This window comes from Triticum urartu, chromosome 2A (assembly GCF_056163025.1).
Source record: "Triticum urartu cultivar PI428250 chromosome 2A, HENAU_Tu73, whole genome shotgun sequence".
Classification (NCBI taxonomy): Eukaryota; Viridiplantae; Streptophyta; class Magnoliopsida; order Poales; family Poaceae; genus Triticum; species Triticum urartu.
This window is the reverse complement of record NC_141874.1, coordinates 747,056,147-747,072,167: the sequence shown is the minus strand read 5'-3', so window position 1 is coordinate 747,072,167 and position 16,021 is coordinate 747,056,147. Positions and strand designations below refer to the sequence as shown.

The 16,021-nt window shown below is 54.5% G+C and overlaps 1 protein-coding gene and 1 pseudogene across 1 annotated transcript; both read left to right on the top strand.

Annotated features, from left to right (window-relative positions):
* The first annotated feature begins 893 nt into the window (after window positions 1-893).
* LOC147987641 (uncharacterized) lies at window positions 894-2,596 on the top strand. Its single transcript, XM_087542463.1, has 3 exons — window positions 894-1,364; window positions 1,545-1,774; window positions 1,908-2,596. The coding sequence occupies exons 1-3, from the start codon at window positions 1,025-1,027 to the stop codon at window positions 2,514-2,516; spliced, it is 1,179 nt and encodes a 392-aa protein (XP_087398589.1). The 5' UTR covers window positions 894-1,024; the 3' UTR covers window positions 2,517-2,596.
* Window positions 2,597-3,177: 581 nt separating this feature from the next.
* On the top strand, window positions 3,178-6,848 carry LOC147987640 (uncharacterized; annotated as a pseudogene).
* The last annotated feature ends 9,173 nt before the right edge of the window (window positions 6,849-16,021 follow it).

Genomic DNA, 16,021 nt, shown 5'->3' with positions numbered 1-16,021 from the left:
TGATGGACTCGAGCAAAACCAACTCGGAGCCGGAAGAGGCCGTCGGTGTCCTCCTGCACGAGTCGCAGAGGCTGCGCTACAGGATCCAGTCCCTGGCATCCGTCCTCAGGGAATCCAACTCCGGCGGCCGGTCGTCTCCTCGGACAAGGCCAAGATGCTGCTCTTCCTGTCGCGCGCACTCGCCAGAAAAGAAAAGAAAATGTGTTTTTTTCTTTTTATGAGGCACACGTGTGTCTCTCGTCTCGTGGAAGCAAATTCGTACTTCCACCTGAAGTAGATATGTACCTCTGGCGAAAGGAAACCTTTTGCGACAAACACGACTGTGCCTCTTATGAAAGCAAATCCCCGCCTCTGCGAGAAGTAAATCTATGTCTCTCGCGGAAGGGAAAACGGTACGACCGTGCTTCTCGCGGAAGTAAATCCATGCCTCCACGAGAAGTAAATTTATACTTTCGCATAATAGAAGAACAAAAAAAGAAAATGATTTTTCCAGACCAAAAAATTTGAATTCTTTAACATTCAAAACCGAGGGAAATCTAACAGCCAAAAACGCTACATAAAAAAAATCAGAGAAAGCGTCCAGCACACAATTCGTGGCGGCGGCTGAGAGTTGGCGTGCTCCTGGCCCTCCATGAGTGATCCTTGCAGGGGCTCCTCAAGAAATACTCGCTGATTAGTTGCTCTGTCAGATCCCAATTCGATAAGTTCAGTCCAACCAGGTGGATATGGGCCGAGAGTTAAAAAAAAGGGTGGATATGGGCCGATAGGAATTGCAAAAATAGCAGGGTATGGCCCGAACCTTTGACCTAAATCGTCTTAACCAGCCCAGAGGTCCAGCAATCGTGTGGCACGAATCCGGGAAGGAGATGGAGAGGGTTTGGATCTCCGCCAAAACAGGAAGAATCAGTAGACGCTCTTCCTCGCCACCGTTCCATCACGTCAGGAGGCCGGCGACGATCGCTGGACAGAAGGCTACGCTACAGGATCTCCAGTTGGCCGTCCAGGCGAGTTGTCCGTCGAGAAGATGGGCTCGAGCGGAACCGACTCGGCCGCAGAGGAGGCCGTCGGTGTCCTCCTGCACGAGTCGCAGCGGCTGCGCTACAGGATCCAGTCCCTGGCATCCGTCCTCAGGGAATCCAACTCCGGCGGCCCCGTCGTCTCGTCGGACAAGGCCAAGATGCTGCTCCTCGTCTCGCGCGCACTCGCCAGCATCTCCGGGGACATAGCCAGGAGGCATGGATCCCCAAATCCACGCAAGTCTGCTACCGAAGAGGACCAAGTTTCTTCCTACCAAGAGCACCGCGCCGGCTGGAAATCTACGTGGGGCGGCCCCATTGGAAACACCGGTGGCTTCCATGATATAAGTAAGAAAGAGTTCATATGCATAGATACTAAACAATCTCACTCCCTAATTTCCTTCTGGTATACAGGCAAAGGTTTCACCTGGCCTGGTTTACCAATTCATTCAAGTTAGATTTCTAATCCTTTCATACATAATGCTGAATTTCTAACCGTCACGCACTTGACTTTGGTGTTGCATGCAGCCACACTGAGTCCTATGCACTTTACTCGCCGGGTGCCTGTTAACATCCCCGACTACTTTTACATCACCCCAGCTTTGCAGATCTACTCCTTCAAAAATTTTAGACTAAATGAAAACTTGAACTGGCCGCTCCACGTGTACGGTGTGGTCGCTGCTCGAGACGATGTAGACAGTAACCGCAACCTTCTCTTCTGCCGGTCGAGGGCTAATTGCCAAGTACTCACTGAAAAGGTAATATATATGCATGTATATAACATCAATTTTTCGTTGTTTTATTTTCTTCCTCCCGCATGTCTGTGATCTTATTGATTAGTCCATCTTAATGAAGTATTAGTAATGATAACGACAATGATGATGCTTGCAGGATCCTTTTCTACGCTTGACCGGCCCTTCCCGTGCAATTCAAGCTAAGGCACCTGTTGACTTTGAAGTCGAACTGAAGATAAAATATGGAACCGAGTCCAAAGATATAGCATTCTTCTGTTCTACCAACCATCACCATATGCACAATCATACCGCTTGGTTCCCCGGTTCCTCTTGTGATGGAGAGATAAGCCTTCAAACAATTGGTAGAGCGGTTCAGGCCACTGTCCTGGGTGTTTGCGTATTTGAAGGTGGGCCGCCTTTTGAATATGGATGTCGAGTCGCTTGCTCCCTATCATCTGCAGAGCCTATTGAGGATCTCCCGTCGAACCAAGTTGTGTTGCTTGATTGTCACGGTGAACAAATTCCTGTAGAATCAGATGGTTATCTTAATCTATCAAGGAATGTTGTCACCGCAGAATTACAAGGAACACTAAAAGTTGTCATCCAAGCATACTCGGAATCTGGTGCTATTGCTGGACAGGGGGATGTCGATTTCCCTGCCCAACATTGCCAGATGAGTAGGGGTGTGTGTTTTGTTGGCAGCTCTAAGGTCGAGATTGTTGTTGCTTGGTCTCTTCTTGTCGATGATAAGCTGGATATCTTGTAGGAGGATTATACCGCCTCTTGGTGTGTGTATATATACCAACTTTTGTGTATGAATTCAAGCTATTGTTAACCGACTCATTATGTACCGATCATATCTTGTGTTGTTAAGCATTTTGTTGATGGTGTTGAGAAATTTCTTCCAGCTTTTTTATTTGGCGAATGCCATTGCGTGCACCTGCACTGCATCTTACTCGTTGTTACGTTGACACACCTACTTACCTTGGGGACTCACTCTGTCTTTCCATGGCATGGCGCTGGGGAAAGTTCTGAATGAGATGCCATGTAGGTACACCTGTTATGACCGGTTTAGCTTATAACCGGAGGAGGCCCATTGGGCCGTAGTTAGGGGCTTGGCCCATAAGTTATCTTAGGTTAATTATTATGCAATTTATCTAGGTTATAAATATAGTCTGTAAGACTCTATTCGGAATTAAGCAATAAAGATATTTCTTATCCCTATTGCCCGGCTCTCAGAGGAGCCGGAACCCTAACCGCGCTAGCCCTAGCTGTCGCCGCCCTTCTCCTTCCTCGCGACGGCGCCAACTCGCCGGCGCACGCGCCCCCGCCCCCAACCTCCGTTGTTCTGCCCTTATAACCTAAGGAGTAGAGCCGGTAGGCACCCTAGTCCTACCAATTTGGTAATCAGAGACCAAGTTCCGATCATGTCGCTGCCACCACCACCGCCGGCGCTTTCCAGCGGCTCCACCACGCCGATGACGACGGTGCCGTCCCTCACCGCGCCGATGCTGCCAGCGCTGTCCCTCACCGCGCCGACGACGTCCGCCGCCGGATCAACCGCGCTGGTGGGCCCCGTCTCCACTGTGACCCCGGCAGCGCCGTCCTCCACACTTCCTCATGCGTCACCGCCGTCGGCCGTCTTCACACCGGAGCAGGTCACGGCCACCCTGCGGGACCTCGTCACCGCCATCCAGAGCCTCCGCCTCCAGCAGCAGTAGTACGCGGCCGGGCCCTACATGCCCCTGCCGACGGCGCCCGCTGCCGCCTACGGTCACCTCCCGTGGCCGCCCCAGGGCATCTCTCCGTACAGCGCGCCCCTCTAGCCCTTGGCGCCGCCGCCGTCCTCGGGCCCCTGGCCGCTACAGCAGATGCCATAGGCGGCGGCCACCGGACCGCTGCAGCCGTTCTCCGCGCCGACCTACACCGGGCAGCCCCTGCTGCCGTTTCCAGTGGGACACCCCGGCGGGACTACGCCGGCCGCGGGCCCTCTGTGGTACTTGCAGCCACCCCTTCCGCGGCCACCGACGCCCCCGGCCACCCCCCGCCACCGACGCTACAACCACCGGCACCGCCCCTGCCTAGCTCGGGGGCACCCTCCCGACCGGCCTCCCGATTCATCAGGTCCGGTTCCCGCCCTCTCCGTCGCCACTTCTAGCATGGGCGGCTGGGGCTTCACCGTCGCCAGTCTACACCACGGCCCCCGAGCAGCCGACTCCGTTTCCGCAGCTCGAGGGGCCATCGGGTTTCGCCGGTCCCTACCGGAGTACTCCGACCAGGCGCCACCCGCCTTGCTGCTCCGCACCTCCGAGCCAGCTCGACACGGCGTTGCCACCCAGGTATCGCCGCGGTTCGCCAAGATAGACTTCGCCACTTATGATGGCACGAAGGACCCCCTCAACTGGCTTAACCAGTGCGACCAGTTCTTTCGCGGGCAGCGCACACTCGCTTCGGAGCGGACCTGACTTGCCTCATATCACCTCCGCGGCGCAGCACAGACGTGGTACTACGCTCTCGAGTAGGACGAGCGTGCCATGCCTACTTGGGAGCGCTTCCGCGAGCTCTGCCTCCTCCGTTTTGGGCCCCCGGTTCGCGGGAGCCGACTGTCAGAGCTCGGCCGCCTTCCCTTCACCTCTACGGTGCAGGACTACGCCGACCGCTTCCAGGCCTTGGCGTGACGGCGCAGCAGCGCACCGACCTCTTTGTTGGTGGCCTCCCGGATCACATTCGCATCGACGTGGAGCTTCGCGGCCCTCAGGATCTCCAGACGGCCATGTATTACGCCCGGGCCTTCGAGGCTCGCGCCCAGGCCATGCTGCCGGCTGCCCCGGCCCGAGGAGGCCGGTAGACCAGCCGCCCGCCACCTGCACCAAGACGGCCGCCCCCGGCCACACCGGCACCCACTACCTCAGCCACGACGCGCCCCTTCCGGCGCCTCTCTCCAGCGGAGCAGATGGAGCGGCGGCGCCAGGGCCTCTGCTTTAACTGTGGCGAGCCCTACACGTCGACACATGTGTGCCCGCACCTCTTCTACTTGGAGATGGTCGACTTCACCGAGGGCGACGCTTTGGCCGATGAGGCCGCGGCACTACCACCCCCAACGACGGCTGAGGGCGGACCCGCGGCTGCCCCGACAACGACCCTCGTGGTCTCCCTCCACGCGCTCGCCGGGATCTTTGACGAGCGAACCATGCTCTTGCCAGTGACAATCCACGGCGAGCCCTTGGTGGCCTTGGTGGATACAGGCTCCACCCATAACTTCCTGCCCGAGGCTACCATGTGTCGTTTAGCGCTTCAGCCGACGGGCGGGGAGCAACTCCGGGTCACGGTGGCCAACGTCGATCGCCTCCGGTGTCATGGTCTCGCACGGGATGTCCCCATCACCATCGGCGGGGAACACTTCTCCATCACCTGTGCGGGCGTCAACTTGGGCTGCTTCGACTTCATCCTTGGCGTCGACTTCTTACGGCTTCTTGGTCCCATTCTTTGGGACTTCGACGCGCTGACGATGACCTTCTGGCGCCTGGGCCGCCGCATTCAGTGGGACGGCGTTGGGGGCACCACGCCCGCACCACCTCAGCTTCAGCTGGCCGCAGTCACCTCCGAGGCCGAGCATCCGCTCTTGGAGAACCTTCTGCAGCAGCACGGCGACCTCTTCACCAAGCCGCAGGTTCTTCCGCCCGACCGGGCCTATGATCACCGTATACATCTCTTACCGGGCTCCGCGCCGGTGGCGGTGCATCCTTACCGCTACCCGCAGCTGCAGAAGGACGAGTTGGAGCAGCAGTGTGCGCTTATGCTCGCGGCCGGCATCATCTGGATCTCCACCTTGCCGTTTACCGCGCCAGTGCTTCTTGTCCGCAAGTCGGATGGCACGTGGCGTTTCTGTATCGACTACCGTGCCCTTAATGCTATTACACTTAAGGACAAGTTCCCTATTCCGGTGGTTGATGAGCTCCTGGATGAGCTACACGGGGCGCGCTTCTTCACCAAGCTCGATCTTCGGTCGGGGTACCACCAGGTGCGCATGCACCCAGATGACATCGCCAAGACGGTGTTTCAGACTCACCATGGCCACTTCGAGTTCTTGGTGATGCCCTTCGGCCTCACCAACTCCCCGACAACCTTCCAGGCTTCGACGAACGACGTCCTCCATCCCTACTTACGTCGGTTTGTGCTCGTTTTCTTTGATGATATTATGATATACAGCGCCTCTTGGGCAGAGCACCTCCAGCACGTCGCCATCGTCTTCAACGAGCTTCGGGCGCACCATCTTCATCTTAAGCGCTCGAAGTGCTCGTTCGGGACGCCTTCCGTCGCCTACCTCGGCCATGTCATCTCGGCCGACGGGGTGGCTATGGATGCCGACAAGGTGGCGGCCGTCGCAGCCTGGCCAACGCCGCACTCTTCGCGGGCTCTTCGCGGTTTTCTCAGCCTCGCCGGTTACTACCGGAAGTTCATCCGGGAGTTCGGCCTCATTGCGTCGCCCCTCACGCGGTTGCTGCGCCGCGACGCCTTCTCTTGGGATGAGGAGGCGACAGCGGCATTCGAGGCCCTCAAGGGGGCCCTCACGACGGGGCCCGTTCTTCAGATGCCGGATTTTGACCGCCCCTTCGTGGTGGACTGTGACGCCTCGGGTGCGGGGTTAGGCGTCATGCTTCATCAGGGCGATGGTCCTCTCGCCTTCTTCAGCCGACCCTTCGCTCCGTGCCATCTTAAGCTCGCGACGTACGAGCGGGAGCTCATTGGCTTGGTGCAGGCCGTGCGCCATTGGCGGCCCTATCTGTGGGCTCGGTCTTTCCAGATTCGCACGGACCACTACAGTCTCAAGTTCTTGCTGGACCAGAGGCTCTCGACCGTGCCGCAACACCAGTGGATTAGCAAACTCTTTGGCTTCGACTTCTCCGTCGAGTATCACCCAGGTCGTCTTAATATCATGGCCGACGCCTTATCGCGCCGCGATGCAGACCTCGACTCCACCGACGGCGCCTCCGAGGGGACGGTGCTGTGCATCCGCTCCGGGCCCACCTTCGGCCTCTTCACCGAGATTCGCCGGGCAACGGCGACCGCTGACGACGCAGTCCTCCTTCGGCAGTAGCTAGCTGCCGGCGACCTGGAGGAGCCTTGGCGTTTCACTGACGGCCTCCTCCTCCATGGGCGCCGCGTCTTTGTTCCGGCACATGACGATCTCCGTCACCAGGTCCTGTTGCTGGCTCACTCGGCTGGTCATGAGGGTGCGCAGAAGACCCTCCATCGTCTATGCGCCGACTTCTACATTCCTCGTGATCGCGCCTTGGTCCGTGACTGGGTGCGATCTTGCATGACATGCCAGCACAACAAGACAGAGACATTGCGGCTGGCTGGTGTGCTTCAGCCTTTGGACGTGCCGTCTCAGGTCTGGGCAGATATTTCCATGGACTTCATCGAGGGCCTCCCCAAGGTGGGCGGCAAATCAGTCATTCTCACTGTGCTCGACCGCTTCTTCAAGTATGCTCACTTCATCATGCTGGGGCATCCGTATACTGCCACGTCCGTGGCCAGTGCCTTCTTCGAGGGGATCGTTCGTCTTCACGGGTTCCGCTCTTCGATCGTCAGTGATCGGGACCCGGTGTTCACTGGCCATGTTTGGCGCGACCTCTTCAGGATAGCGGGCGTCAAGCTCTGCCTGAGCACGGCCTTCCACCCACAGATGGACGGTCAATCAGAGGTGGTTAACAATGTGATTGCCATGTATTTGCGTTGTGTTACAGGTGATCGCCCTCGGGCTTGGATGGATTGGCTCGCGTGGGCGGAGTACTGGTACAACACCTCCTATCACTCCGCCCTGCGTGCTACGCCATTTGAGGTGGTCTACGGTCGGCCACCGCCGCCTATCTTGCCGGTGGACCCGGCAACGGCGCGGACGGAGGCCGCCGGCAAGCTTATTCACACCCGTGACGAGATGCTTGCTGAGGTCCGTCAGTGTCTCCTCCAGGCCCAACAGCTGGCCAATCATTACTACGACGGCAATCATCGCGAGGCGGAGTTCGCGGTGCGTGATTGGGTGTGGCTGCGTCTTCTCCACCGCTCTACGCAGTCACTAGACCCGCGCGCGGAGCGCAAGCTCGGCCCTCGCTACGCCTGGCCCTTCGCCGTCTTGGAGCGCATTGGGCAGGTGGCCTATCGCCTTCAGCTTCCGACCGGTGCTCGCATCCACGACGTTTTCCATGTGAGGCTGCTCAAGCCTTTTCGTGGAGAGTCACCGGCCGCTCCACCCGCGCTGCCTCCGACGGCCGACGGGCGTCTTCTTCCAGAGCCGGAGAAGGTGTTGCGGGCGCAGCTCCGTCACGGGGTGTGGTTCATTTTGATCCAGTGGGCGGGTCTTCTGGAGGAGGAGGCCACTTGGGAGCAGCGTGACGACTTCCGCCAACACTATCCAGACTTTCAGCTCGAGGACGAGCTGTTTGCGCAGGCGGGGAGAGATGTTATGACCGGTTTAGCTTATAACCGGAGGAGGCCCACTGGGCCATAGTTAGGGGCTTGGCCCACAAGTTATCTTAGGTTAATTATTATGCAAGTTATCTAGATTATAAATATAGTCTGTAAGACTCTATTTGGAATTAAGCAATAAAGATATTTCCTATCCCTATTGCCCGGCTCCCAGAGGAGCCGAAACCCTAACCGCGCCAGCCCTAGCCGCCGCCACCCTTCTCCTTCCTTGCAACGGCGCCAACTCGCCGGCGCTCGCACCCCCCCCCCCCCAACCTCTGCTGTTCTGCCCTTATAACCTAAGGAGTAGAGCCGGTAGGAACCCTAGTCCTACCAACACCCCTTATCACCATCGTCCAGTTTCCGAGATCTATATATGCAGCTTTATTACTGCATCTATTCTAATACCGGTTAGACTGTGTGTACAGTGGTCATTTAGGCCAGAGCCTAATGTAGGTGTTCTAGCTATGCCCCACTTCTCTGCACTATGCGTCCATGTGCTCACGTGAATGGAAAATAAGGTCAGTGACCTCCTTTCCCTCTATTCCCAAGTCTCATCTCAGTCTCATAGTTCATAGCAGGCCATGCCTCTTTGTCTTCAAATTTCTCCTAGACTTCTCCGACAGTCGTCGTCCTTCGGTTGCTATCAACTAGGGTGGAGAATTTTCTGGGTGGGCGAGAGCGAGACATCTGTTGAAGCTACCGACTAAGGAAAGGCAGATGGATTAGATCGAATTTACTCATGTTCGGGTTGGCCCTTGGTTGGCTCACTCCAGTTAGGGAGATATTTGAAGGACCATACAAAATGGTATTCTTCCAGCGTAAATAATCTGCCAGGAGTTGTACATATCTATTTCTTTTTCTTCTAGCATGATAGTTTAACAAATAATTCGAGTACAATGGTCCAGTCACACTAATTAGGTTATTACATCATATCCAACCTGCCAACACCATTGAACGGGACCAACTTCTTCCTCGAGAACCGCCATCAGCGTGTCGTCTTCCCCAAGGGAGAATTCCATCACCTCGTTGAGGGCGACCTCTTGCTCACGGCTTTCTCTCCAGCGAACTGAAGTGCATCGTCGACACCTTGCGCGACGTCGGATCTGCGGGCAGCAACCAAGACATGCTCCTGGAATTCATCCATGGCATCAACGACGACTTCAACCAATGCATTGCGGCCCTGACCATCAACCCCGCCGGCCCCTCCTTAGCGAACATGCGCTCTGCACTACTCTAGGAGGAGCGTCTTCTCGGCGCACTCGGCAGCCCTCGCCGACCGCCCTCTTTGCTGGCGGAGCTGCTAGTCTACCAGCTCCTCGTTCGGCTGCACTAGTTGCCTCATCTCCCCCCGGCAACCGCAATGGCTGGAACAACATGAAGAACAAGACCGCCCCGGCTGGCCCTCCCGCTGCGCATGCCCCCTTCTTCGTAGCTGGTTCGTACCCCCACTTGGGGGTCTTCCGCGCGTGGCCACCCACTCGTGCACCTGTTGGGCGCGCTCCCGCTGCTGGCCTGCTTGGTCCGTGTCCTGAAGGGACGAGACTTGCCTGCTCCCCTCCCGTGTATCCATCCATGCTGCCGCATACGTGGCTTGATTTGATTGGAACAAAATAAGGCCCGGCCCCACCTCCCTAAAATCAGGGGGGGAGATGATTAGATTAGAAAGAAAAAAGAAAAAAAACAGCCGTTGGATGAGGTGGGAGCACGGATGGGAGCACGGGAAGGGAGCAGGCAAGCCTGATCCGTCCTGGAGAAGGTCTTTTTTGGTTCCTCTTTTTCGGGAGTGGGCAAAAAAGCCGGTTTTCGTAAAATCTCGGGAATTTTGGATTTATTTCGCCCGATTTTTTTAAATGAATTTTGAAATCAAAATATTTTAATGCCAATATGTAAGGAATTTAACCCCGTGTGTACATGGAGTACTTCTTGTCACCAAAACAATAGCTCGCGAGCCATACCGCTACGCCAAGAGACTGGTTGTTGTAAAAATGGCAGACGACCACTATTTGACATTAGCCTTCCGTTTAATTTCATAAATCTCGGGCGGTACCTAGAATATTTGCCGTCATCAAAGTTTCTGATTTCCGGTCGGTAACCGGAATTTCGGTCTGAGAAAAAAAATTGTCCTGGTGCACCTCCTCCGTAGGCCTACCTGGCGCAAGTTAGCTACACCGGCTACTACAACTTCCCTATGACGCAGCAACCGACCGCATGGGCGCTGAACAACTTGTCGCTCCAAGGATAGGGCTCCGGCAACGACTGAGCTCATTGTCATCGGCGCCATCACGCACCTCCTCCAATCTCTCTCCCTACACTTCTTCTTCTAGTGTTATAGTAGGCAATGGTGCTTCCTTGCCCATTACAATTGTTGGTGACGCATCTTTTGACAGTTCAAAATTTCCTATTCATCTCCGTGACATTGCTATCACAGCTAATTTCATTAGAAATAGGGTGATGTTCGTTCCTGCTTTAACTCGTCAAAATCCTATTATGGTTGAGTTTGACAGTTTTCGTTTTCCAATCAAGGACCTTTGAACTCGGAAGGTGATTCTGCGATGTGATAGTCCATGAGAGCTCTACCCCCTAGTTGCTTTGGCACCAGCGACTTGGGCATCCAGGACCTGATTCATTGTCCCGCACTTTAGGGTCTTTCGGTTTTCCATGTAATAAGTCTTTCCCTACAACATGTCATGCTAGTAAGCCAGGTAAAACATTATTTTTTAAAAAGGAGGACCCCAGGCCTCTGCATCTGGACGATGCATACGACCACTTTATTAATTATGCTTATAAAACCTTATAAAGTCATACAACAGTAAGACTAAAGCCACCATCATAGCAACAACTATCGCTACACATATCCAATTCATGAAGGAGCGTCGATAGCCTGGGTCTAATAGCAAACAGACATCGCAGTCAGACCTAACATCTAAAACCTGAGGTCCCAACCAGGACGCCTGCCGGGTATGGCACCCACAAGTCTGGCGTGCTCCTCAACCAGGACGCCTGCCGGGTATGAGGCCGCCGCAACCACTTGCCACCAATCCATCTTTAGAGATGTACTGTTGCATCAACCTTGCCCGGTCTAGCTGCCACCGACGCCAGACAACGTCGATCTCCTGCGCGTGTCCATCACCACACATATTACCCAAAGCCTCCGCTGCTCCATGCCGCCAAGAACCGCCGCCATGAATATGTACAAAGAAACACCGCTCCACTAAAGAAGCCATCTGCTGGTCCCTCGAGCCCGAGTGCATCTCCAAGAATGCCGCCCCCAAGGGGGTAACGACACATGAATGTCGCCGTCATCCGATCAACTGATCTAGGGTTTTCCCCGAAGGCATCAGGTGGGTTTGGGATTTGTACCTCGATGATGCCTTCGTGGAGGAAACGATGATAAGGGCATCGTCATCACCGGCTCCGGCCAACGACCGAAGACCAAGTTTTCACTCGGATCCGTCCCAAGAAATCCACCCGACAACCTGTGCACTGTCTTGATCGCCTTCAAAGCCCCAGATCTAGCCGCCTAGATCCGGCGACCAACCACAACGGCAGTGCCACCATAGGAGCCCTGGCACACTGGCCAGCTTGAATGCGCCACCACTGGAGCCTGGGAGGAGGACTCCCACCCCACCTCGCCAAACCACAAGAGCCGTCGAGATGGATCCCGCACGCTCATCACCGTCTCTGATCGGGACCAATCCATGGCAAAACCACGAGAACGCCGAACCAGATTCGCCTTGGATATGGACTGCACCACGCCATGCCGCCGCGGGAAGTCCGAGCTTCACCCGCCGCCGCCCCAGGATCCTGATCTGGCCAGCCCGGACCTCCACGGCGCCCTCTTTACGCCGACGTGCCGTCACGCACGTAGAGGGCCCGCCCCACCCCCCTGTGACGCGATCCAGGGAGGAGAGCCTCCGCCACCGCCGTCGCCCCCCGGGCTTAGCCCGGCGGCGGCGGAGGGAGGAGAGGGAGGTGGTGGTGACCCTGGCGGCTAGGATTTGAAGATCCGCCCGAGTCGCCCGAGATGGGGGCGACGCGGGGTCCTGTTGGTATAGAGATGGGTAAACATATCCGTCTTCTGTTATGAAATTCAGAGTCTAGGGCAAGCTTTGCTTTTGGACTTCTACATTGAGATGTATGGACCTCGACGGTTCCAAGTGTCTCCGCTTATAAATACAATTTAGTCTTTTTTATGATTACTCTCATTACACCTCCAAATTTCTTATACGTAAAAAATCTGGAGTTTTCCCTCTTACTAAATTATTTTCATACCTACGCAGACACACTGTTCCACCGAAAAATCATAAACTTCCAAACTGACAATGGGCGAGAATTTGATCATCACGCCTCTTGTGCATTTTTCGCTGCTCATGAAATTTACTTCTGTCTCTCTTGCCTATATACTTGCCTCTTTTTAATTGTCACCGGGTGCAATATGATCAGACGCGCACTATTCTATGTGATCGGACACATTTGAATTTCATATTGAACGTACGGCGGACAGTTTGCAGCTAACTTTAGATGGCTGGCTCTCATGTCAATTTCCGTGGATTGGTCCTCACCAATCTGCGGACAGATATGGTGTCAAGTTTAGGGTCAGGTTGGAGATGCCCTAAAAGCATTACTAGTAGAACCCTCAAACCCCTATAGCAGTTTTAAGAGTTGAGAAGTACCGTTTTTGACACTTTTAAGGGTTGAAAAATAGGGGCAAAGACTAGAACCCTCAAACCCAACCCTTAAACTGCTTTAAGGGTTGGATTTGAGGGTTCTAGTCTTTGGCTCAACCCCAAACTTTAAAACTTTCATTTCATATATCACACATTTCATCATATGACATATCACAAATTCCATCACATTTGACATAAAACAATAATCATTCTATTTATTATTACAACACCGAATAAAACAATAATCATTCAAATTATTACAACAATGTTTGAGCAAATTACACTAATTGTTCGAATCAAATAGGACATAGAAAAGTAAAACAAAGATACATCATGGGCCAATGCGCCGCCCATCCAACTGCCAGTGGTGCTCTACTAGATCATCCCGGAGCCGACCATGAGTGGTTGCATCCTCAATCTCACGATGTGCTTGAAGAAAAGCGTGTATGCGAGAAGGGTTTCTTTCCGGTTGCACACGGGTACCAACATTGTCATAGAAACAAGGGAGGTTTAACCCTCTCTCATCCTCTAGGATCATGTTGTGTAGAATCACACAACATTTCATGATGTTCATCAAGGTTTTTTTGTCCCAAAACCGAGCTGGACCACGAACTATGGCAAACCGTGCTTGCAAAACACCGAAAGCTCTCTCAATATCCTTGCGGGCTGCCTCTTGTGCCTTGGTGAAATGAGCCTCTTTTCTTGTTAAGGGCACCCCATTTTTCTCCTTGATGGACTTCACAAGAGTTGCCCATTCGGGATAGATGCCATCGGTGAGATAGTATCCCATTGAGTACTCATTGTCCATGATTTTGTAGTTGCAAGCTGGAGCATCCTCAGAAATTAATCTTTTGAACAAAGGAGATCTATTAAGGATATTGATATCACTGAGTGTTCCCGGCAACCCAAAGAATGCATGCCAAATCCATGTGTCCTGGGATGCTACGGCCTCAAGCACAATGGTAGCATCACGGCTTTTACCGCAATACATTCTGTGCCATGCCTTTGGGCAATTTTTCCACCTCCAATGCATGCAATCAAGACTATCTAGCATCCCCGGCCATCCCCTTTTTTCATTCATTTCCATTAATCTCTTTGTATCTTCCTCGTTTGGTGCCCGAAGATACTACTTACCGTACAACCGGATGACCAACTTGGCAAACCTACGGACTGACTCCGTGGTTGTATCTTGCCCAATGCGAAGATACTCTTCGGTATAATCCGCGGGTATGCCATAAGCGAGTACCCACATTGCCGCCGATATCTTTTGATATGCACTAAACCCCATGATACCGGCGGCGGATCTATGACGTTTAAAGTAATAGGAGGCGACCTCACAATCGGTGACAATCTTCACAAACAAACTACGCCGCATTCGGTACCTTCTGCGGAAGAGACGAGGAGGGTATGTAGGTACCTCCGCGAAGTAGTCTTCCATCAAATGCTCGTGTCCGAGAGCGCGGTTCTGGTAGATGGTGACTCGCCCCATCTTCGACCCTCTCCTCTGATCCATCAGCTTCACGTGGTTTTCAAACGATTGCACGTCGATGAGGAGGCTCATCATCTCGACGTCGTCGTCTTGCGACAACTCGTCGATGTCCGAATCGTCGGATGACGACCAACCCGACGAATCGGACAACGAGTCCATTTCGTTGTTGTTCACCTCCATCTACACAATACAACAAATAATAAATTGTGAGTTCCAACAATGAATCAGAAAGGAAAAAATAAAACAAAAAGAAAGAAAAAAGGAGGCATACCTGCGGGGAGCTCGGGGCGGCGGCGCGGCTACCTCTGGCCCGCCTGGCCTCTGGCGCAGCGGCTCGAGGAGGCCTGAGGCCGGCCTGCCTCTGGCCGCTGGGGGGCGGGAGGCGGCTGGGTGGCGGGAGGCGACTGGGGGCGGGAGGCGGGGAACGACGGCTGAGGCGGGCGGCCGGGGGGCGGGGCGCGGTGGGGTGGGATGCGGCGGGGCGGGAGGCGGCGGGGCGGGAGGCCGGGGGGCGGGGCGCGGGGCGGGGCGGCCGGGGGCCGGGGCGCGGGGCGGGAGGCGGCGGGGAACGGCGGATCCGGCGGCGGGGAGTGTGGCGCAGGGGCGGGACGGCAGCGGCGTCGAGGGGAGGCAGGGGGCGGCCGGATTGGCGGCGGGCGACGGCCGACGGCTTGGGAGGGAGGAGGCGGGAGGTTGGGGACGGGAAACTTCCCTCCCGCGTGACGGGGGAAGGGAGTGTGGGCTGGGGTCGAGCGCCCCCCTCCAACCCTCACTTCTACAGTTTGAAATTGGGTTTGAGGGTTGGACCCTTACTTTTTTTGAGGGTTTGAGGGTTTAGGGGTTCTAGTCTTTGCATTTTTTTGTTGCAACCCAGAAAAAAGCGGATATTTTTTAGGGTTTGAGGGTTTAGGGGTACTACTAGTAATGCTGTCACGATCGGATTTTTCCGGGTTTTAAATTCCAGAAAAAGACCGTCGTGCTCATCAGCCCCAGGATTACTGTTAGCTGATGAGGCTCCAACTTGATACAGAAATTCCAAGCAAAATACAACATATGTAGCACAAGACCATTCTGGCCTGTGAGTACAACAATTGGGTTTCTAGTGGTCGATGGCGGAAGCGGTTTGTGAGACATCAGTGTCTATGGGACTCCATTTCCCACAGAAATAGCTGACCAGGTTAACTCCTATCTTCGCGATGCTGCTATCACCGTTGCTTAGGTCCCGAGGCTGTCATCGCCACGCTCCTCTCCAAGCAAGCAATCTGGCCAAGACAATAGCCAGGGACAAGCCAGTGAGTACTTTGAATGTACTCGCAAACATTAAGAACACAGGTATAATATAATTGATAATCATGCACTAAAAAAAATTCCATGTTCACATCGTCGGTCATAAATAAAACATCTTTTATGCATGCAAGCAGGTTATTTTCATGCAATATGAATAAGTAGTAATAGAGTGGGAATAAAATGCCGCAGTCGGGCGTCTGAGCGACACCACATAAAGGGCTTTTAAAAGAAATGCCACAGTCGGGCGTTTGAGCGACACCACATAAAGGGCTTTAAAAGAAATGCCACAGTAGGGCGTCTGAGCGACACCACATAAAGGGCTTTAAAAGAAATGCCACAGTCGGGCGTTTGAGCGAC